This window comes from Poeciliopsis prolifica, unplaced genomic scaffold, assembly GCF_027474105.1.
Source record: "Poeciliopsis prolifica strain line A6 unplaced genomic scaffold, Auburn_PproV2 SCAFFOLD032, whole genome shotgun sequence".
NCBI classification, from domain to species: Eukaryota; Metazoa; Chordata; class Actinopteri; order Cyprinodontiformes; family Poeciliidae; genus Poeciliopsis; species Poeciliopsis prolifica.
The window spans coordinates 1713124-1730205 of NW_026562407.1; the positions used below are offsets into that span (position 1 = coordinate 1713124).

A 17082-nucleotide genomic window follows, 5' to 3' on the forward strand; every position below is an offset into this window, starting at 1 on the left:
TGAATGATGAATCCAGATTTTGAGTCAGTTTTTCCCTCCCCCTTTTCTTAAAAAGATGATGTTCCAGTCATGCCTTTATCTACTGTAAAAAGATTTTATTTTGTATGTTATGAAAAAAAAACAGCTGCAGACAGAGACCACGTTGAAATATTAAAAAGAATACATATTTACTTTGGAAACTCAAAGTAAATATGGTATAAAACATTTGTACAGCACTGTATTGTCAATATATGGGCAGTTTAAGAAAATGTGTCGATATAATATGGGCAGTTTAAGAAAATGTGTCGATATAAAATTCAGTATAAAAACTCACAGCTAACCATTTTTAATAATAAAACTACTTGTGTTTGGTCCAGTTGGTGTAAAGTGCACGTGACTTTCCGCTACACATCCGTGCTCTCCCTCTCTTCCGTGTTTCCAGCTTCCCATTGGCTTCTCAAACGCAGGTTGCATTCGGGGGCTTTGACTTGACCAATGGGGACGCGGTATCCTGCTAAGCTTCCAGTCAACAGCAACATAAGTGTGGCTGTTAGAGTAGCTGCCCAACTGCATGCTGGGAGACCCACCTAAGCAGAGGGAAGGGATGTGGCGTATGAATGGCACCTTTAGCAGCGTAAGCCACATTTTACATAGGTTTAATTGTCCAAGAAAGAAAGTAGCTAATTTATTAAGAAAGGAAAGCCCTAGAGCAGTGGGCATTCTTACAGTTCCTAGCAAGTTGCTCAGGGCGATGTCTGAATACGCAGAGAGAAACGCTGCAAACAAGAAAAGATTAGATCATAGAGAATATTCTCCACACATTCAGTGCACAGCAGCAGCTGGTGGCTCTTTTTCCTGTTAGCAGTCAAAGCATCAATTAAGGCCAATTTACATAATGGGGAGTAATTAACTGCATGTCAAGCTGGTCAGTGTTACTGTCTGTGATGTCTGACTGCTACAGTGTGCTCTTTTCCTCTCAGATGCGAACATGGCTAAAGTGGTAAAATGGATTTCCAGTCTACACTGATTAATGACAACAACCTTTGGATTAATGACAGAAAAATTACTGCACATGAATAATGTAAAGGAATGGAAATGCAATTTACAATGTTGGAAAATAAAAAAAATGCTCATATTGAAAAAAATGTTAAAGGTAGTCAGTCTGAGTGGTTTACCATTATACTTCTAAAAGCAATTTAAATCTGTATGCGTGAACTTTGTAAATGTTTGTCACCACTAGCGATGGCAAAGAGGTGGGTCCTCCAGCTGAAGGTGAAAAAGAGTCCTCCAACGGCCATGCAGCCCAAAGCACCGTTGAAGCCCAACAGGCCGGAGTAAAGTGAGTCATGACGCACTGCCATGGATAAACCTGTGACACATCAACACACACACACACACACACACACACACACACACACACACACACACACACACAAAATGTGATTACATAAACCCATAAAAATAGCCAGATAAACAATCAGGACTTCTTGAAACAGCAGTACCATTCTTGTCCACGTGGTGGGGCTAAACACATACTTTTGTGCTACTACCCCTTTGAGCAACCCTTAATTTGCATGTAACCTAATATGGAAATTTTTCATTTTTGTATCAGCACACCTAAAATGGGAACCAACGTTATAAGTGCTAAAATCTTCAGAATACATCGTTTAACTAATTGGCCTTGCTTTGCTGTGTTAGAAGGACATGATGAATCACTTAGAAAACTGCTGCTAATTAGCTAGGTCATCTGTATTCAGCTTTTAATCATATAAAGGGAAAAAAGCCTTTTCTTTAAGCGAAAGTCATTAAAATATTTCATTGTTATTTCACTTTAGTCATGCTTGCATCACCCAGTCGATTGGGGGCTGCTGCAGGTTTCTGGTGATGCTGGTAAACCTTACCTATGACTCATACCCACAGCAGTCAAACTATAAACTGATTACACCGGAGTCATTCTGGCCCAAGTAGATCTCAGCTCAGCCAGATGCTCTGACATTTTGTCCCATGGCCTCCAGCATCAGCAGCTGCAGTGTTACTCTCACCCCCACACAGAGGGAGATAATAAAATCACACTGTCGTGAGGAAGAATAGGGCGGCGGAGTTCAGCTACGCAGGTTAATATGTTTCACCTTTAGATTAGCCACCATGCTGATCAAATCTGGAACGACAAACTGAACAATCATAAATGTCTGCATAATTTGATTATCTTATCAGGTTGGCAAAAACTTCAAAAACAGAGCAGTAAAATTATCCATGCAAGCGATTCCATTTTGAGTTTCTCAACGTGAGGCCTAGAATCTGGAGGGTTTGAAGCTTTTCCTAGGACTGCACTCTTCTAGATGCCACAGAGGTCGTTTCCCAAAATCTGCTATAGCCACGCCCCCAAATTTTACTCCAATTACACAGATTCTCCCTGGTACAACTGATTCTCCATTTTCTCCTTAAGGAGTTTGTTTTTTTAGTTTCTCATGTTCCTCTTTCTTAATGTTGCTGCCAATTTCTTGTTGATGCTTGCAAAACAACAGAATTACCACCCCTAACAGTTTTAATAGATTAAATGTAACAACTTTTTTATGTGTTTTATCCTGTCAGCTAAGGCAAAAGTTGGTGTTGTTCTTGTTGCACTGTCTGAATAATTGACAGTCCTCTTGTAATACTGATGGGTGTTAATCTTCTTAAATCCAACAGAGCAATAGTTAGGCTGAAACAAAACCATTTACAATACCCAAAGTCTGTGGAATACTAATTCTGAACACACAAAAGACCAGATCAAGTGCCAAGGCCAGAAAACTCAAATTGTACAGACTTACCAAAATTGGATAAAAACAGGTTGAAAAGTGTTTCTTTGTCCTTGGGAATCTTAATTACAGATTTGACATTTAGAGGATATGATCAAATTTAGCTTTAGCAGCATCAAAGCAAGTTTCCATTAGGCTCAACTTTTCAGTTTGTTGGAGGCGGCCTGACGGTGTGATAGATGTTTTCTTGGCACACTTTGATTACCGATTGGTCAATACTTTGCTAATGCAAAACATACTTTGCATTTGCAAATACTTTTTGGTGGCAATGTATTACCGCTATATTGTTTCCCTTAATGACCATGTTTATGACCCATCTTCTAATAGCCCTATTTAGGAGCATAATGCACAATGCTATGAAGGACAGATTTTTTCAAACATTCTTTATAAGGATGATGATGAGTTCACTGTACTCCAGCAGCTTAGTCTCATCAAACCTTAATCTATAGTAGAGAACGTTGGCACCTTTGGGAGATTCACATCACTGGATATGCAGACAACAAATCTCCTGCAACTGTACAAAGCCTTCATGGATAAAATCTCAGAGGAACATTTCTGACAACTTATTGAATCTATTTGCCAAATAATTAAGGCAATAGTGAAGGCAAAACTGTATAAAACCCAGGATTAACAATAGGTACCTAAGTAAGTGATCAATCAGTACAAATCCTGAAAGATAGAAAAACACAAATCTGAAATCTACACCCTCTCAGTTTAAAAGCTGCCTAATCAGCAATGGTCCATTAATCACATAGTAGGACAAATTGCATTTTCAACAAATGTGGGCTGCAAAGTGATAAAGTGAATAAAACGGCCACATCCTGAGGGGTTATACATGCCAGTACTAACTTTCATGGCGATCCATCACAGTGTTGTTAGCAACAAACAGGAATCTCATCACGGCACCGTGGAAATGTCAACCAAACGCTGCAGTCATTAAGATTTATCAAGTGAGGACGATGAATGTGAGAAATGTCACTAACCGCCTCTCCAATTATTACTGATATATTTCAGCTGAACACCAGAACAGAGGCTCATCTACAAATTAAACTCCAGCTGACTCAGAATATCCTTGTAACTAAGTTTATAGATCAAAATGAAGCGCTTCAACAAAGCAAATTTAAACAAAAGCAGATTTAAAAAGATAAGTTTTTAGCTGGATTTTAAAGGAGGCTGCTGATCTGAGAGTCTTTGAGCCACAGAAGGGGGGAAAAATCCTTTAAGTTTTAGTTTTATGGTGGACATAAAAGTTCTGAGATAGAAGTTGTTGATGATTGGTTTTATGTTGGCTCTCCCAGACAAAACCAATGTATTGTAAAAGGTAATGGACACAATCTGCCTATCAAGATGCTGGCTGTTTTTAGTTTGTTTGTTTGTTTCTTTCTTTCTTTTTTGAGTTAATGAAAAACATTTTAAATTTTGGCTTCATGCTTCTCACGTCTCTAGCCGCTGCTTGCTGCCTGCAGGAACTGCATTTTTAACCTCCTGAGTAACCATGAGATCATAAATAATTCAAACTGTCAGACTATCTAAAGGAAGGACCATTTAATACCCCGACCACTATGTTTCCTCTGTTGGTAGCTTTCTCTTTTTTTAATTATATACTCATTGGTGTTTCCAGTTGTAAATCTTGTGTGATGAAAAAGCCTTTTAAAAGCCATTACAACTCTGAAATGCCCAGCCAGGCATGCTGAGGACAGATAAGGGAGAAAAATAGTCGGGACTACTTCACATCCTGCCTGTGTGGAAGCTGCAGGATTTTTCAGAGAAATATGGAGTTTGGTAGCTGCCCTGTGATAGAAAACAACATTCAACCAGCACTGTGATCGATTTACTCATTAAGCGGTAATAGGAGCTGCAGTTTAGCAGTCATGTTCAGAAGCAGACAGACCACACCCCCGTGTTGCCTCCTCGTGATGTCTGCTAGGTCCACTCTGCCATGATAAGCTCTCCTACAGCTGTTTGTTCATTTCTTCACATCCAGACTCCTCTGCAGTCCTGTCTTAATCCTCATCATTTGCTTTCCATTCACTGTTTGACCCCTTCAATTCTTGCTCTTGTTTATATTCCAAACCAGCAAAATGGCATCATTATGGAGAAATATGGGAAGAGAGCTGCAAAGGATGCTGTAATTTTCACAGTTTTGACTGTTATTAGGTGTGTATTTGTGTGTTTGTTGTACAGGATGAGTCAGACTGCTTCAATCGTATCAAATGCCAATGTCTACTCTTTTCTTTTTTATTCACTTTCACTCCACCTGTCTCCATCCACTGACTAGAGGACAGTGTAACGGGATCAAAATAAACAACTAAAATAAATCACAGATGTACATATCCAGGGCTGCTGAGAGGAAACAGTCTGTTGACCCTTTTTGTTTATTCAGTTGTTTGTATTGCTTTTCTGGAAAGTGAATATTTGTATATGCATCTTGGTTATTTCTGTTTCCTGGCACGTAACTGCTTGAAAGAAGAGTCAAAGAAATTTCAACAGGGTTAAGGTCAGGGCTTTAACATCTGATGCAAAACCTGTTTTGATATTTATTTACTTATTTCACTTTGACATCGTTATTCTTGTGTACCATTCAGTTGAGTTGAAGTTTAAACTGTTAAGTTGTTTATTGCGACGAAAGAATGCGGGAACGCCTAACAGTATAGGATTAAATGAATAAATATATTTCACAAAGCCCATCATAGAAGACATTTGTTTTGTCCACAAGCGTGCCAGCTTACCAACAAATTAATATAATTCAAACATGATATTAATTTGACTTTCCTCCATTAATTACCAGTGCAGCTGCTGAACATCCCCATGTCTTGCCAGAAATGGAGAAAATCTTAATCTGAAATCCAGCTCTCATCATTTCTCCTCTTTCAGATTCTAGTCCCAACACAACACATTTGGTTGCTTGTTTTCCTATTAAGTGGTCGTAGCAGGTGAGGTGCAGGCTATGGCCTACATTCGGCCCCTGCTCTTGTCCTCTGGAAACCCCTTGTGGGAACAGCATACACCACCGTGTTTGAGTGGCAGCTCTAAATATGGCCTCGAACTCTGTCCCTGTTGAGTTTAATGCTTGTCTCTTTCCTTTGAGCTCAGAGGTACTAACACTGTTTTTTCCTCTCTTGCTTTTACACAAAACCTTTATTAGAAAAGTGCTACTTATATAAGTTGCCTAATTGGCTCCCAGGTGTCACTGCCAAGAGAATTGTGGTTATTATTGTCTTTGTACAACTACCTAGGTTTAATGACAACCTCTGACTTTGAAGCCAAATAATTCCGATATATACAATGTGACAAATATTTGGCTTCTTAAAGAATTCTTTTTATCAGTTTTTGGATTTTTGTTGAGCATAATTCCACAAAATATTTTTCAAATGATGATTTGAATTAATTTGATGTGTGGTGACTTTCAAATTGTATCCAGACCAAACTTTGTGGAAAAAGTAACGACACACACAATATAAAAAATAGTGGCATATCATATAGCATACGCATAATTTGTAAACATAACAGGAGAAGATGTTTCATAAACTCTCTTCATTCCTTCATGTTTGGATGCACATCAAATGTTCAGGAAATCACAGACAGACATTCACCAAGTATTTGGTGGAAGATAATTTATTCAACAGCAGACTAAAGTCAGTGACAAGGACACTAAGATGACAGGATAATAAAAGGTAAAACTTGATGGAAACTTAAAAGTAAAAGGAAAAATGTAAAACAGAGAAAATTCTTTGAAGTGTCAAAGAAGTGAGATGTAAAGCACAGAAAAACAAATTTTCGCCTCTGTTCAAGTGTTGTGTATTCATCTTCTGCCGCGTTCTGAATTCTCAAGCATTGCTGTCTTTTCTCCGGCTGATCTCTCCCTGCCTGCGGTTTATTCCGTATCTTTTTGTTCCCATATTTGAAACCCTTTGACCTGTAATTAATCTGCCTGTGACATATGAGTTTCTGTCTCCTGACGGTGAAATCTTTCTGTTCCTTTCATGTGAGCTGTCAAGCAGTAGAATTGGGTTTAAACGTAAGATCGCAGACCTATGTCACACTGCGAACTATGAAAAAAGATGAAAGAAAAAGGACAATCTAAATCTAAATGTAAAGAGAAAATAAAAGATTTTATTGTATTTTTTTCAGGCAAAACAAAATCATCTTAATTAGGCAATTAATAAAGAACATAAAAAGTTTGATTTATTAATTCAAGTACTGATTGAAAAATCTGTCATAAGTAGGACTCAAACCCAATTATGAAAATACAGCATATTTACATAAAAAGGACTTTTTCTTTCTGACATATTGACTTAGATGTTAAAAATCAAATGAGTGGAAATAATTCATGGACAAACTAAAATTAGTTCATGCGCTTCTCAAAATAAAAAGCAGGTTCCACAAGACACAGTAATGAAATCAGAAGATGCTATTTTTGGACAAATTCAGTGTCAGAGGCTTGTTGGTGTTTGGAGCAGTTTGTTTACCTAACATGTTCATGGACATAATCATTTCTGAGTCAAAAACTATTAGAAATTTCAAATGATGAGTGTCTTTTGTCAGATTAAAAGTAAATTTACAAAAAGTCACAAGACTGAGTCTGAAAACTCACTAATATGGACACATCAGATGTTGGTTTTGATGTCATTTATATTGTATTTCAAAATTTTCCTGCACAGATGTGAGTAAAAGATGTGTCTCTGATTAAATCTTTACTTTTAAACACTTTAACTTCACTTTTTGTCCATCAATAAATGCTGTGAATGACCTGAGCTCTTTAATCCTCCACTAAACACATGAACACCAATGGGGAAAAATGGAACCAGACTTCAAACCTGTGAGAAAGTCAGAAATAATGAAGCATGGAAGAAATAATGTGCAACAAGAGAGAGACCTTTAGAGGCATTTAGTTGCCATGCATTAAACTGCCATAATAAGGCAGACTGCTCTGCTTCATCTACTTTCTTTCTGATGCCCACACAACCTCATTAGGGTCAAATCTCTTTAATGACTTTCTTGGTGCTTATTACAGAAATGTGTTTGCATGCGAACCACTGTTAGAAGTCTAATGTCCCCAGGTTTGCTGATCGCATATTTGTGCACAAACTCACTCCCACTCTTCTGTATTTTTCCTTTTATTTTTTAATTTTTATTTTTTTTGCAGTATGACTCACAGCTTGTCAAAGTATTTTAGGACTCAGTGCTGAAGTTTTAGTGGCCAGTGGCAACATGGCTCGAATTACATCATTTATCATGTCTTATACGAATATTTAATGTAAACGCATAAAAACGTAGACATTTGTAAATGCATGTAGATACAGAATATAAGTGCAACGAAGACTTTTCCTGCCTCTTATATCACAGCAGCTTTAATTATATTTCTGTACAGATAATGTGTGTAGTTGCCAAAAGGTTTCATAAGTCCTAGATGACTTTAATCTTATTAAACTATTCTATGCCTTGCAGAAAGCTGATCCTACAATCTGTTTAAGGTCCTGATTAATCAATAAAAAAATGCCTGCAGGAGATTTTTTCATTATCAAATATGGAAATTTTAGCCTTCTTTTTGGTTTGATTTGTACGAGGCGATTTCTGCTGTGCTCATATTTTATGTTGAAAGGAGAAATGTTTTAGCAAAGCAGCACATAGTGAATATGAGCAAGCTAGTTATTCAGCTACACTGCATTTTTTAATTTTAAAGCCTCATCTGGATGTAAATACTTGGTTTGCACCGTCGGTCACAAGAATAGTTCTACCTCATAATTCCCACTAATATAAAATAAGAAATATGAACTTTTCTTAAAAAGTAGTTTGACACAGAAGGGAATAAAAGCAAATCAATATAAAATAAAACGCTTAGTGCTGTGGTCATTACTAATTAAAATGACTTGGTTAAAGTTTCAGCTATAAAACACAAAATATGAACAAGTACAATAACTATTTTCAGACAACTATAGAGGAACAAACAGGTCAGTTTCAGTCAGAAATAAAGGTAAAACAGGCAAAAATAAGTCAAGTGTTTCAGTTTGGATCTAAAGCAAACAGCAACAATGAAATTGCTTTCACTTTGCAAATGTGCTTACTAAGAAAATAGTAACCGGACATAAACAGAAGGTTCTCTGAAACAATCAAACACTGAGCGGCATCCCAACAAAACCAGAAGATAAAATTAACTTAAAAAGTCTCAGCTTAGCTTATACCATCAGACAGTCACAAGCAGAAAACTCTGTAGCTACAGAACTTCAGTGTCTTGCTGTCGTGTCACAACTGTGACCCAATGTTTGCTGATTCTTGTGTTTCAAGTCAACGTCATGAAATCACCTTATTTTAATTTTAGGAACATCTCAGATGTCAAAAATAAACTCAACAGCCTATTTCTAAAACAAGCCTTAAGAAGCTGCATAACAAAGAGAAGGAGAATCATAAAAAGGAATGGGATGAAGAATCTGATCAGTTTCAGCCACACACTCCCAACTGCAATATTTCAAATTTGATCTAAACATCCCAATAAAAGCTGTGTCTAATTTGGGAGTTACTTAAAAAGCTAAAGGAACTTGCACTTTAACTACACTCAGAATGTAAGCTTTTGACTGAATCTAACATAAATAATTAAGTGTATCTAGACCAGGCAGACTAAACAAACTGTTTATTAGCTGCTTTTAGTGTGATGTGACTCAACCCCACTAAGTTAACACTGCATCCACATGAGGACAACAGATCCAAGAGGGAAACCCAGACGTTTCTCTGGACTGTCATCCTTTCCAACTCATTGACAGAAGGGGTAAACAGTTCCTCCAGTAAAATCTGGCCCTGCCGTGGGGTTTCCTCCCAGTGAGTCTCTCAGAAAACCTCCTAATCCCAGCAAAACCATCTGAGCTTTCAATGTGAAATTGAATTTAGGATCAAATTCTTTTGGTCATAATGACTATGCAGAATGCAGACAGACTTATAAAACTTTTAAGCTTTTCAGTTTAGCTTTTATTCAAATTGTCAAACAACAGTAACTCCTGCAATACACCAAACAAAGTCCCAATCTGTCTAATCCTCCCCTTCCATAATTGGCTTTATGTACAAATGAATGTATGTTCTGTTATGAATTATGTGGATTGATGGGTGGCGACACAGGAACTAAATTAACACAGAGGAAAAACCAAATCCTCACACATACATGGTTTTCTTTTATTTTACCTTCTCTAAAGTTGATATATAGCTCTGGTAAAAATGAAAGGCCCACCGCACTGAACCCTTTTGAGAACCTTCTGGTTTTTCTACCAAACATTGATTTCTGAACTCTTCTTGAGTTCAAACATTAGTATTGTTGTTTCTGAATGAATATGAACTTATTTTTCTTTGCATCATTTGTAGTCTGAAAGCACTGTATATCTTTTGTCATTTTGACCATTTCTCATTTTCTGCAAATAATTACTAAATTTTTGCTTGGAATTTCGGAGACATGTTGTCAATAGTTCATAGAATAGAAGAACAATGTTAATTTTACTCAAACATTTACCTATAAAACATAAAATCAGAGAAACTGATGGTTTTAAGTGGTTTCTTGAATTTTTCCAGAGCTGCACATGCTTGATGTCTGTACTGTTTGTGCATAATATTGGTTATTCTGGTATTGATGGATGACAAAGACGAAGCAGGACTGACCGGCCAATGTTCCCACTGCTGATCCCAGCACAGCGTGGACGCCCAGCAGCGGGGAGTAGAGAACAACGGCCCCGAGGATGAGGAGAGAGGGTCCAAGGGCCCCGGTAGCGTAGATCTGACCCACACCGAGAGGAATGCCACGAATCACCTGGGCAGGTGTAAAGATTTTAGGGAAAACTCAGTGAAATGGGGACTAAAACTGGCATTATGAGAAAACTTTAAAACAGACTTTTATAAAAAAACACACACAAATATGCTGCTGCTCTTTTCTTTTGTAAATCGTCTTTACTCCCCTCCACCTCTTCCTGCTTAAGCACCTTTAATGATAAATGGCGCCTTCCCAGCAGTCACTCAGCGCTGGAGAGTTGCCATGGTGACGCGAAGGCTGCACCTGCACGTCGCTGATATTTACAAGTCATAAATGGTCTTTGATTACACGGCAGCCTCACTACTGCTTTTGCTTGCATGTGTGTGCACGCATCTATATGCCTGTAAGATTTAATACTCTGTCTGAGCAGGCTGAGCGCTTTCCTCAGCAGAGCGACTGAATCTGAGAGCATTAAATATAAATAGGACAGACGTCACCTCCCCCCCCCAAACCCATCTCGGGAGAGAGAGAACCGGAGGAGAGCTGGAAGATGGCTGGAATGAAACGAATGGAAGAGAGGAACAGAACAGAGGAAAATGAGAAATATTGGTCTTTTTTACCAGAGCCATAAAGGAAATCTATGACTTCAACGTGTTTGGGAATTTACAGCATAAATTAAGCTACTTTATGAGGAAAGAGGGAGAAATCATTTGAAGAAATGGATAAAGATGTGAAAAACAAAATGGCATCACTGCAAAAGACAACAGAATCAAAGAAGTAAGAGAAAGATTTTAGTTTTTAACAAGAAATAAGAAATATTTAAATGGGAAGGAATGCCTCATCTGCCCTCAAAGACTTGCAAATGAAACAAATTAAAATGAGTTTGGTGAAGATAAGGGCTAAATGAATAATAACTCATTAAGGAAAAAAAGAGATAAGAAAATCTGAGAAGTTGGAGCTGAAACTTGTGGAAAGTGGTTTAGTGTGATGCTTGTTAGTAACATCACGTTTAAATTTCGATATTCAGGACACCAAGTGGAGTTGAGAGGATTTTTTTCAGCATCGAAGTTCAGCGTCAGTTTAGAGATCATCCTTCAGAGACAAACAGTTCATCCTCCTCCCAAAACAAAACAGCTTCATACTTAAAGGCTTACTTACAAATCGGCTTAATTATATTCTCAAGGGCAAACCAACAAGGAGGGAACTTTTGGTAGAAACTCTCTAAATAGATAAATTACAAAAGTAACCTCTTCTTTTGAAAGTTGACACTAGAACTGTATTTTCCATTTGGTCATGTCGGGGATAATCCTTACATCTCCAATTTTTGCTATTGAAACTGAACAAAGTAAAACTTTGACATGTAAATAGACCTGAAAACTGGGATGTTATCACACTAAAACTCTAATTTAAACAACATGTTAAATATTACTGTTAATGATGAATATATCTTTGAACCAAGAGCTTCAGTTATGATTGCAGTTCAGAAATCAGATCTGCCTCAGTTACTTATCAGTCACGTCTGGAGGCGTTCAGTCGTGTTGTTCCAGTTCAGTTTTGTTCAGGTCAGTATTTGTTATTTGACGGATTTTTTGTTGGGATTTATGGTTTCTCTGTTTTTTTCTTTTTGTGTTTTGTGGTTCGGCTTTGTTTAAATTTGCATATTTTCTTGTTACATTGGCATTGTTATATTTTCTGCCTCTGTCCATCTTTCCATTCATTCCCTGACACAACTTTTAGTTACACATTAATACATGTTCTTTATAAGTCTTATAGTATGCAACCATCCTAGGTTTTCATTTACCTGATCTTCATCCTTCCTGGTTAAAGTTTATTGCCCAGTAGTTTCCAGATTTGTTTGATGCCTCCAGTTGTTGAATTTCTCTTTGTTGAACATAAACATAAGAGTTTCCCTACAGGTATCTGTTACTGGAAGGTTGTTGATTTAGCAAGAAACCTTGTCAATTAGAGTCTGAATTAAGAAGAAAAAAGCTTGAGACGAAGCGTCACTGCAACACAAACTTAAATTTGAAACTGTGCTCACAACAAGATCACTCAGACAAACTGGAGCATCTCAGATCTGTTTGGGGTAAACTACTCTACCACTTGTAACGTCGAAGCAAAATATCTCATATTAAAAACAATCAATGATGGCAGTTCACTTATTTTTTTTTCTCAACATCTTCTTGCTCCAGGAAAGCATTCACCTTAAGATGAAAAGTTCAAACAGAATCCAGTTTTGACCTTTTCAGCTGACAGAGGTTTGCATCTTTATAAAAGAATGCGTATTAACTCAGGATTTCTATTCCACTCGTTGAGGCTGTTGCAGAGAAATACGTTTTGAAAAAGTGTTTAAAACTGTTCGATCACTTCTCTGACATTATGATTGAGACACGTGACTTTAGAGAAATCCTTGAAAAGCTTGAAGATGACGACTCAAACAAATTTGAGTAATATCTTCTAATTTTAATTCACAAGTACAAGTGTTGTGTTTGTAATATGTAAATAAATATGAATTATAGAAGTATATTATTATTAAAACAACCACTAACGCTCAAACTGCTGTTACTCTAACAAATAAAAAACACTTTTCAGGAGGTATTTTCATTCTGTTCTGCATCCGATGACGGAGGGCCAAACAAATCAAGAGGGTCAAAAGATCAATATGCCAATTTTGCAAAAAGGTAGCTCTTAATCTAAAAGTTAGAGCATAAAAATTATGTTTTTAAATTCAAAGCGTTTCCATGGTGTTAAGCCAGGGAAACTGATCTTTTTGACCAAGTAGAGTCAAAGCTTTGGTTATATTTTGTCTCTGAGTTCATGCTGGCTTTCAGTCAGTGTTTGTTAAGGATACAGAGTTTGGAAGACTGCGGCTCAGTAGACGTGCTCTGCTGTTGCACATTTACGTTGCATAAAACATTTTTTTTTTCTGTAAACTGATGAAGACCTCGCCTTTCAAAAAAAATATATATATATATACCAGGTACCACATAACGTGCTTCACTTCAATATTCGTGACTATCAATTGAGAAAAAAAAAATTAATTGCTCACAAATGCCTTTAGTCTTTTTACAAATGTGTGGTGCTGTCGGGTTGTATTTTTATGTTCCCCTTTCTAAAGATTGTCTTGAACATTTTTGTTATTTTTGAACGTAAACTGGGTGGACATGCAGTCCATACTGGTTGGTTTTGTCCTCACCTCGACTGCTATAAGCGCTGTGTCATTAGGATCTACTGCCCCTGGGGGTATTACTGGGTTGTGAGGAAAATAAGGGTTGTTCGTTCCAGTGCACAGGAGGTAAAGGACGATAATGGTGTTGAAGGGAAACACGGCAGCAGGCAAGTCCCAGTGGTCCAGTAACGTTGTGAGCCCACTGAACAGAAAGACACTGGGAAAATGAAAGAAGAATGGAAAGAACTATAAGCTTTTAAAATGAATAAAAACACTTTAAAAAGCAATATGCTGAAAATGTCTGCTAACTTGTATTTATTGAAGTAAAGAAGAAGTATATCAGTGGGGTGTGTTCTCTGGATGGAAAACATTTTGCCCGAAAAGAATGTTTCAAATATATACAATCATACTTAATAAACGTAGAAGATTAGTTAAAAGTAAACACAATAAATAAATTTAAAACACAGTCACTGATGCTTTTTCAGTCTTTGCAAAAATGACAGATCCCACCCTCTATGCTTTAAATTGTTATTGATTTTTATCGTTTTGGGGCTCGTTTTGGGGCGACCCCGTCTACCACTCTGGGCTTCTGCACAAACACCATATATGAGATTCATACCATGTAGCTGAGGCCAGACAGACAGGCAGCAGCAGCCACCAGTACCAGTCTCCAGCTGAGCTGAACACTCCCATCAGAAGAGCCACCAACATGCCGTTGAAGCCGTGAAGACCTCCTGCCACGTCGTCACTGCACACAAACACAGGAGCTCAAGTGCAACGTGGCTTAATGAAAAATGATCATTTAGGAACTCATTACACATAATTATGGTCAACTCTTTATGGATCCTCATAAAACAAACTTCTCTGTTTTAATGAGCAGCAACTTCAGAGTGAAGGTAAATGTGTTCTGCCTCTCATTTCTAAACACCTTGACATCCCGGTGAGAAGGGTTTGTTTTTGAAGCTGGAGAACAAGGATAGCCATTAGCATATTTCACAGTGGGAGGCATAAATTGTAGTACAGCTTTAAGATAAAAAGCATGAACTTAAAACTACATTCAGACATAATTCAATGAACTTTACCAAACATATTGACCTGAACCACTGATTCCTTGCAATAATTTTCAAATCACCATAAGCCGTTTTCATGTGAGTTTGGATCGCTATAGCAGTGTAAACTCCACCTGTCCTGTCCAATGATCACAGCTGTGAGCGTTGAGGCCAGTACACCCAGAGTTCCCAGCAGGCCCTGCCAGGGGGAAGCCCAGTACAGGGCAGCCAGGATCAGAGCGCCGCTCAGTGGGTTGTTGGCCAGAATCACTCTGGCCACCCCTCTCAGCCCCCACACAGCCAGCTGCAGCACTAACCACTTTTCTGGTCAGAAAACAAAAGACAAATATTCAAACGTGTTGTAACAAAAAGGGCAAACTGCCGCTGACAAACTTATTCCTCTGTTGTGTTGTTTTCTTGTTAGTTCAGGATGTTAAGTAAAGTGACTGGAAAAGGATTTTAATGATATGTTGTGTTAGACGCAGAGTGCAGGCGTCCTCGCTGTGGGAGTTCTGCTGTGATTATATCTGCATATTTTACTAGCACCGTAAGCATTTCTAGCCGAGGTTACTCAAGTTTTGCACACAAGTTTCATCATTATTCTAAAACTTGGTGAATAATGTTTTTCAAAGTAGCACAAAAGTCCAAATTTGCTTTTTCTTTCCCTACCCTGGATATACTTATCCAAGTGCTCCATCTCTCCTGTGCACAACATCAGACCATCCAGCACTCGCCGACTGAAGCTGGCCCGACTCCTGCTGGCCTCCTCTACCTCTGTTTTGGTTTCTATCCACATTTTACAGCTGCAGGGCCTCCCAACTCCAAACAATAGATAAATGTTCTCCTAATCCAGAAAACCTTCTCCTATATGTTCTCCTCCATCCTGTTTTTGTTCTTCTGCTCTGTCTTTCTCTTCTTCCTTCTGCTTCATCGCTTCTCTTCCTCCTCTGCCTCTTCTCTCTCCGCGAAGGAGTGACTTATAAACCAGTGGGTGATGTATTCACCCAGCCTCATGTGCCAGAGTTGAACAAAGTTCAACACTGTCAGCTGTGTGCATGATCACAGAAAGTAGCATTAGTCCCAAAGCCTGTTCCTGCCCTGATGTTGTATTTCACAGTCACCCTGTTTGCTCTCTCTTCTGCTTCAGGCCCACAGAGACAGTTCCTCACCTGCTGTTTGTCCATTTGAGCTACTCATCCACCTTTTATTGCACCATGTTGATGAATGTTTGTCTTCCTTTCATTCATAAAACCCATTAGCGGCTGAAGTCTTAATCTTTAACACGGGTATCTTTGCTGCTTAAACGGAAATAATACTGACAGAGTCGGGCATGAATTTTTTGTACCTTCTTCTTTCTAGCTAGCACAAGGCAAAACTGGTGTCAACAAGCATAGTTTTGTAGTTTTCAAGGTTTCAGAGCATTCCTCTAACATTTTAGTCTGTATTGCCATGAAAGCATTGAGCAGATGCTGCAGGTTTTTCAGCTGCACATCCATGATGCAAACCCCCTGCTCAACCACATCCCCCAGTTTGCTGACTTAGATTGGGATCTGGTGAGTATTGAGGACACTGGACAGCGAATTCTAATCTTGCAGAAATCCATTTGAGATTAGTTGAGTTTTGTGAAGTGATATATAATTCTTCTTGCAGTTTAGATGTTTGTGTTTCCACCCAAATGGTGAGAAAACATTCTCTGACAATGAGCCTTATGGATCTTCTTATCCTGCCTTGATTGCCTCACAACCTGATGTAGGCTAAACAAATTCAAGGAAAAAAACAAGAAAATATCAGAAAATTTCTGATATTTGACCTGGCTTACTAATTATTTCTTTAAAAAAGGTAATTTCTTTAGAAATACTTTGTGATGCTGATCACAAAGTTGGATTTTTCTATTTTGTCTTTGTGAGATAATCCTTTTGCAAAAAAAGGTACATTTATTTTAGGCCTTTTTGCACGTCCCTATCAGGGGATTGAATAGCTAAAGGGCACACTATTTTTATCTGAGATGAACTGCTATGAAAAGCCAAAGTGAAGAAAGTAAAGACAATAACAGCATGTCAGGTACAATCCCTCCATCAGAGTCAGGATCTAAAAACCTTGTCTTTATTGATGGAAACCTTTGTGACATTCCAAAATGCTCTGACAGCTAATCGCTCTTCTGTTTTGCCCCGTTTCGTTTATGTTTTATTTGCCTCGGTAAACATGCCCTCCTTCCCTCTGGCTATATATTCTCCCTGAGACATCTCAGAGTCTGTGGAGTAACAAAAACTAGTGACAGACTGGTACAGAGTGAGCTATATGAAGAGAAAGGATGCACAACTACTCAGATGTGTAAATGTCTTGGTTTTATCGTGTTATATA

General features: G+C 38.0%; 1 protein-coding gene across 2 annotated transcripts; it reads right to left on the bottom strand.

The window, feature by feature from the left end:
- Window positions 1-266: 266 nt before the first annotated feature.
- si:dkey-183c6.7 (urea transporter 2) lies at window positions 267-15667 on the bottom strand. 2 transcript variants are annotated; one of them, XM_055051173.1, is made up of 8 exons: window positions 15391-15667; window positions 14856-15045; window positions 14292-14420; window positions 13700-13889; window positions 10416-10563; window positions 1214-1348; window positions 706-755; window positions 299-566 (listed from the first exon to the last, which is right to left on the bottom strand). In XM_055051173.1, the coding sequence occupies exons 1-8, from the start codon at window positions 15515-15517 to the stop codon at window positions 384-386; spliced, it is 1152 nt and encodes a 383-aa protein (XP_054907148.1). In that variant the 5' UTR covers window positions 15518-15667; the 3' UTR covers window positions 299-383. The 2 variants fall into 2 exon arrangements, with proteins under 2 accessions (XP_054907147.1, XP_054907148.1); XM_055051172.1 differs by having other exon boundaries at window positions 267-755.
- Window positions 15668-17082: the final 1415 nt, after the last annotated feature.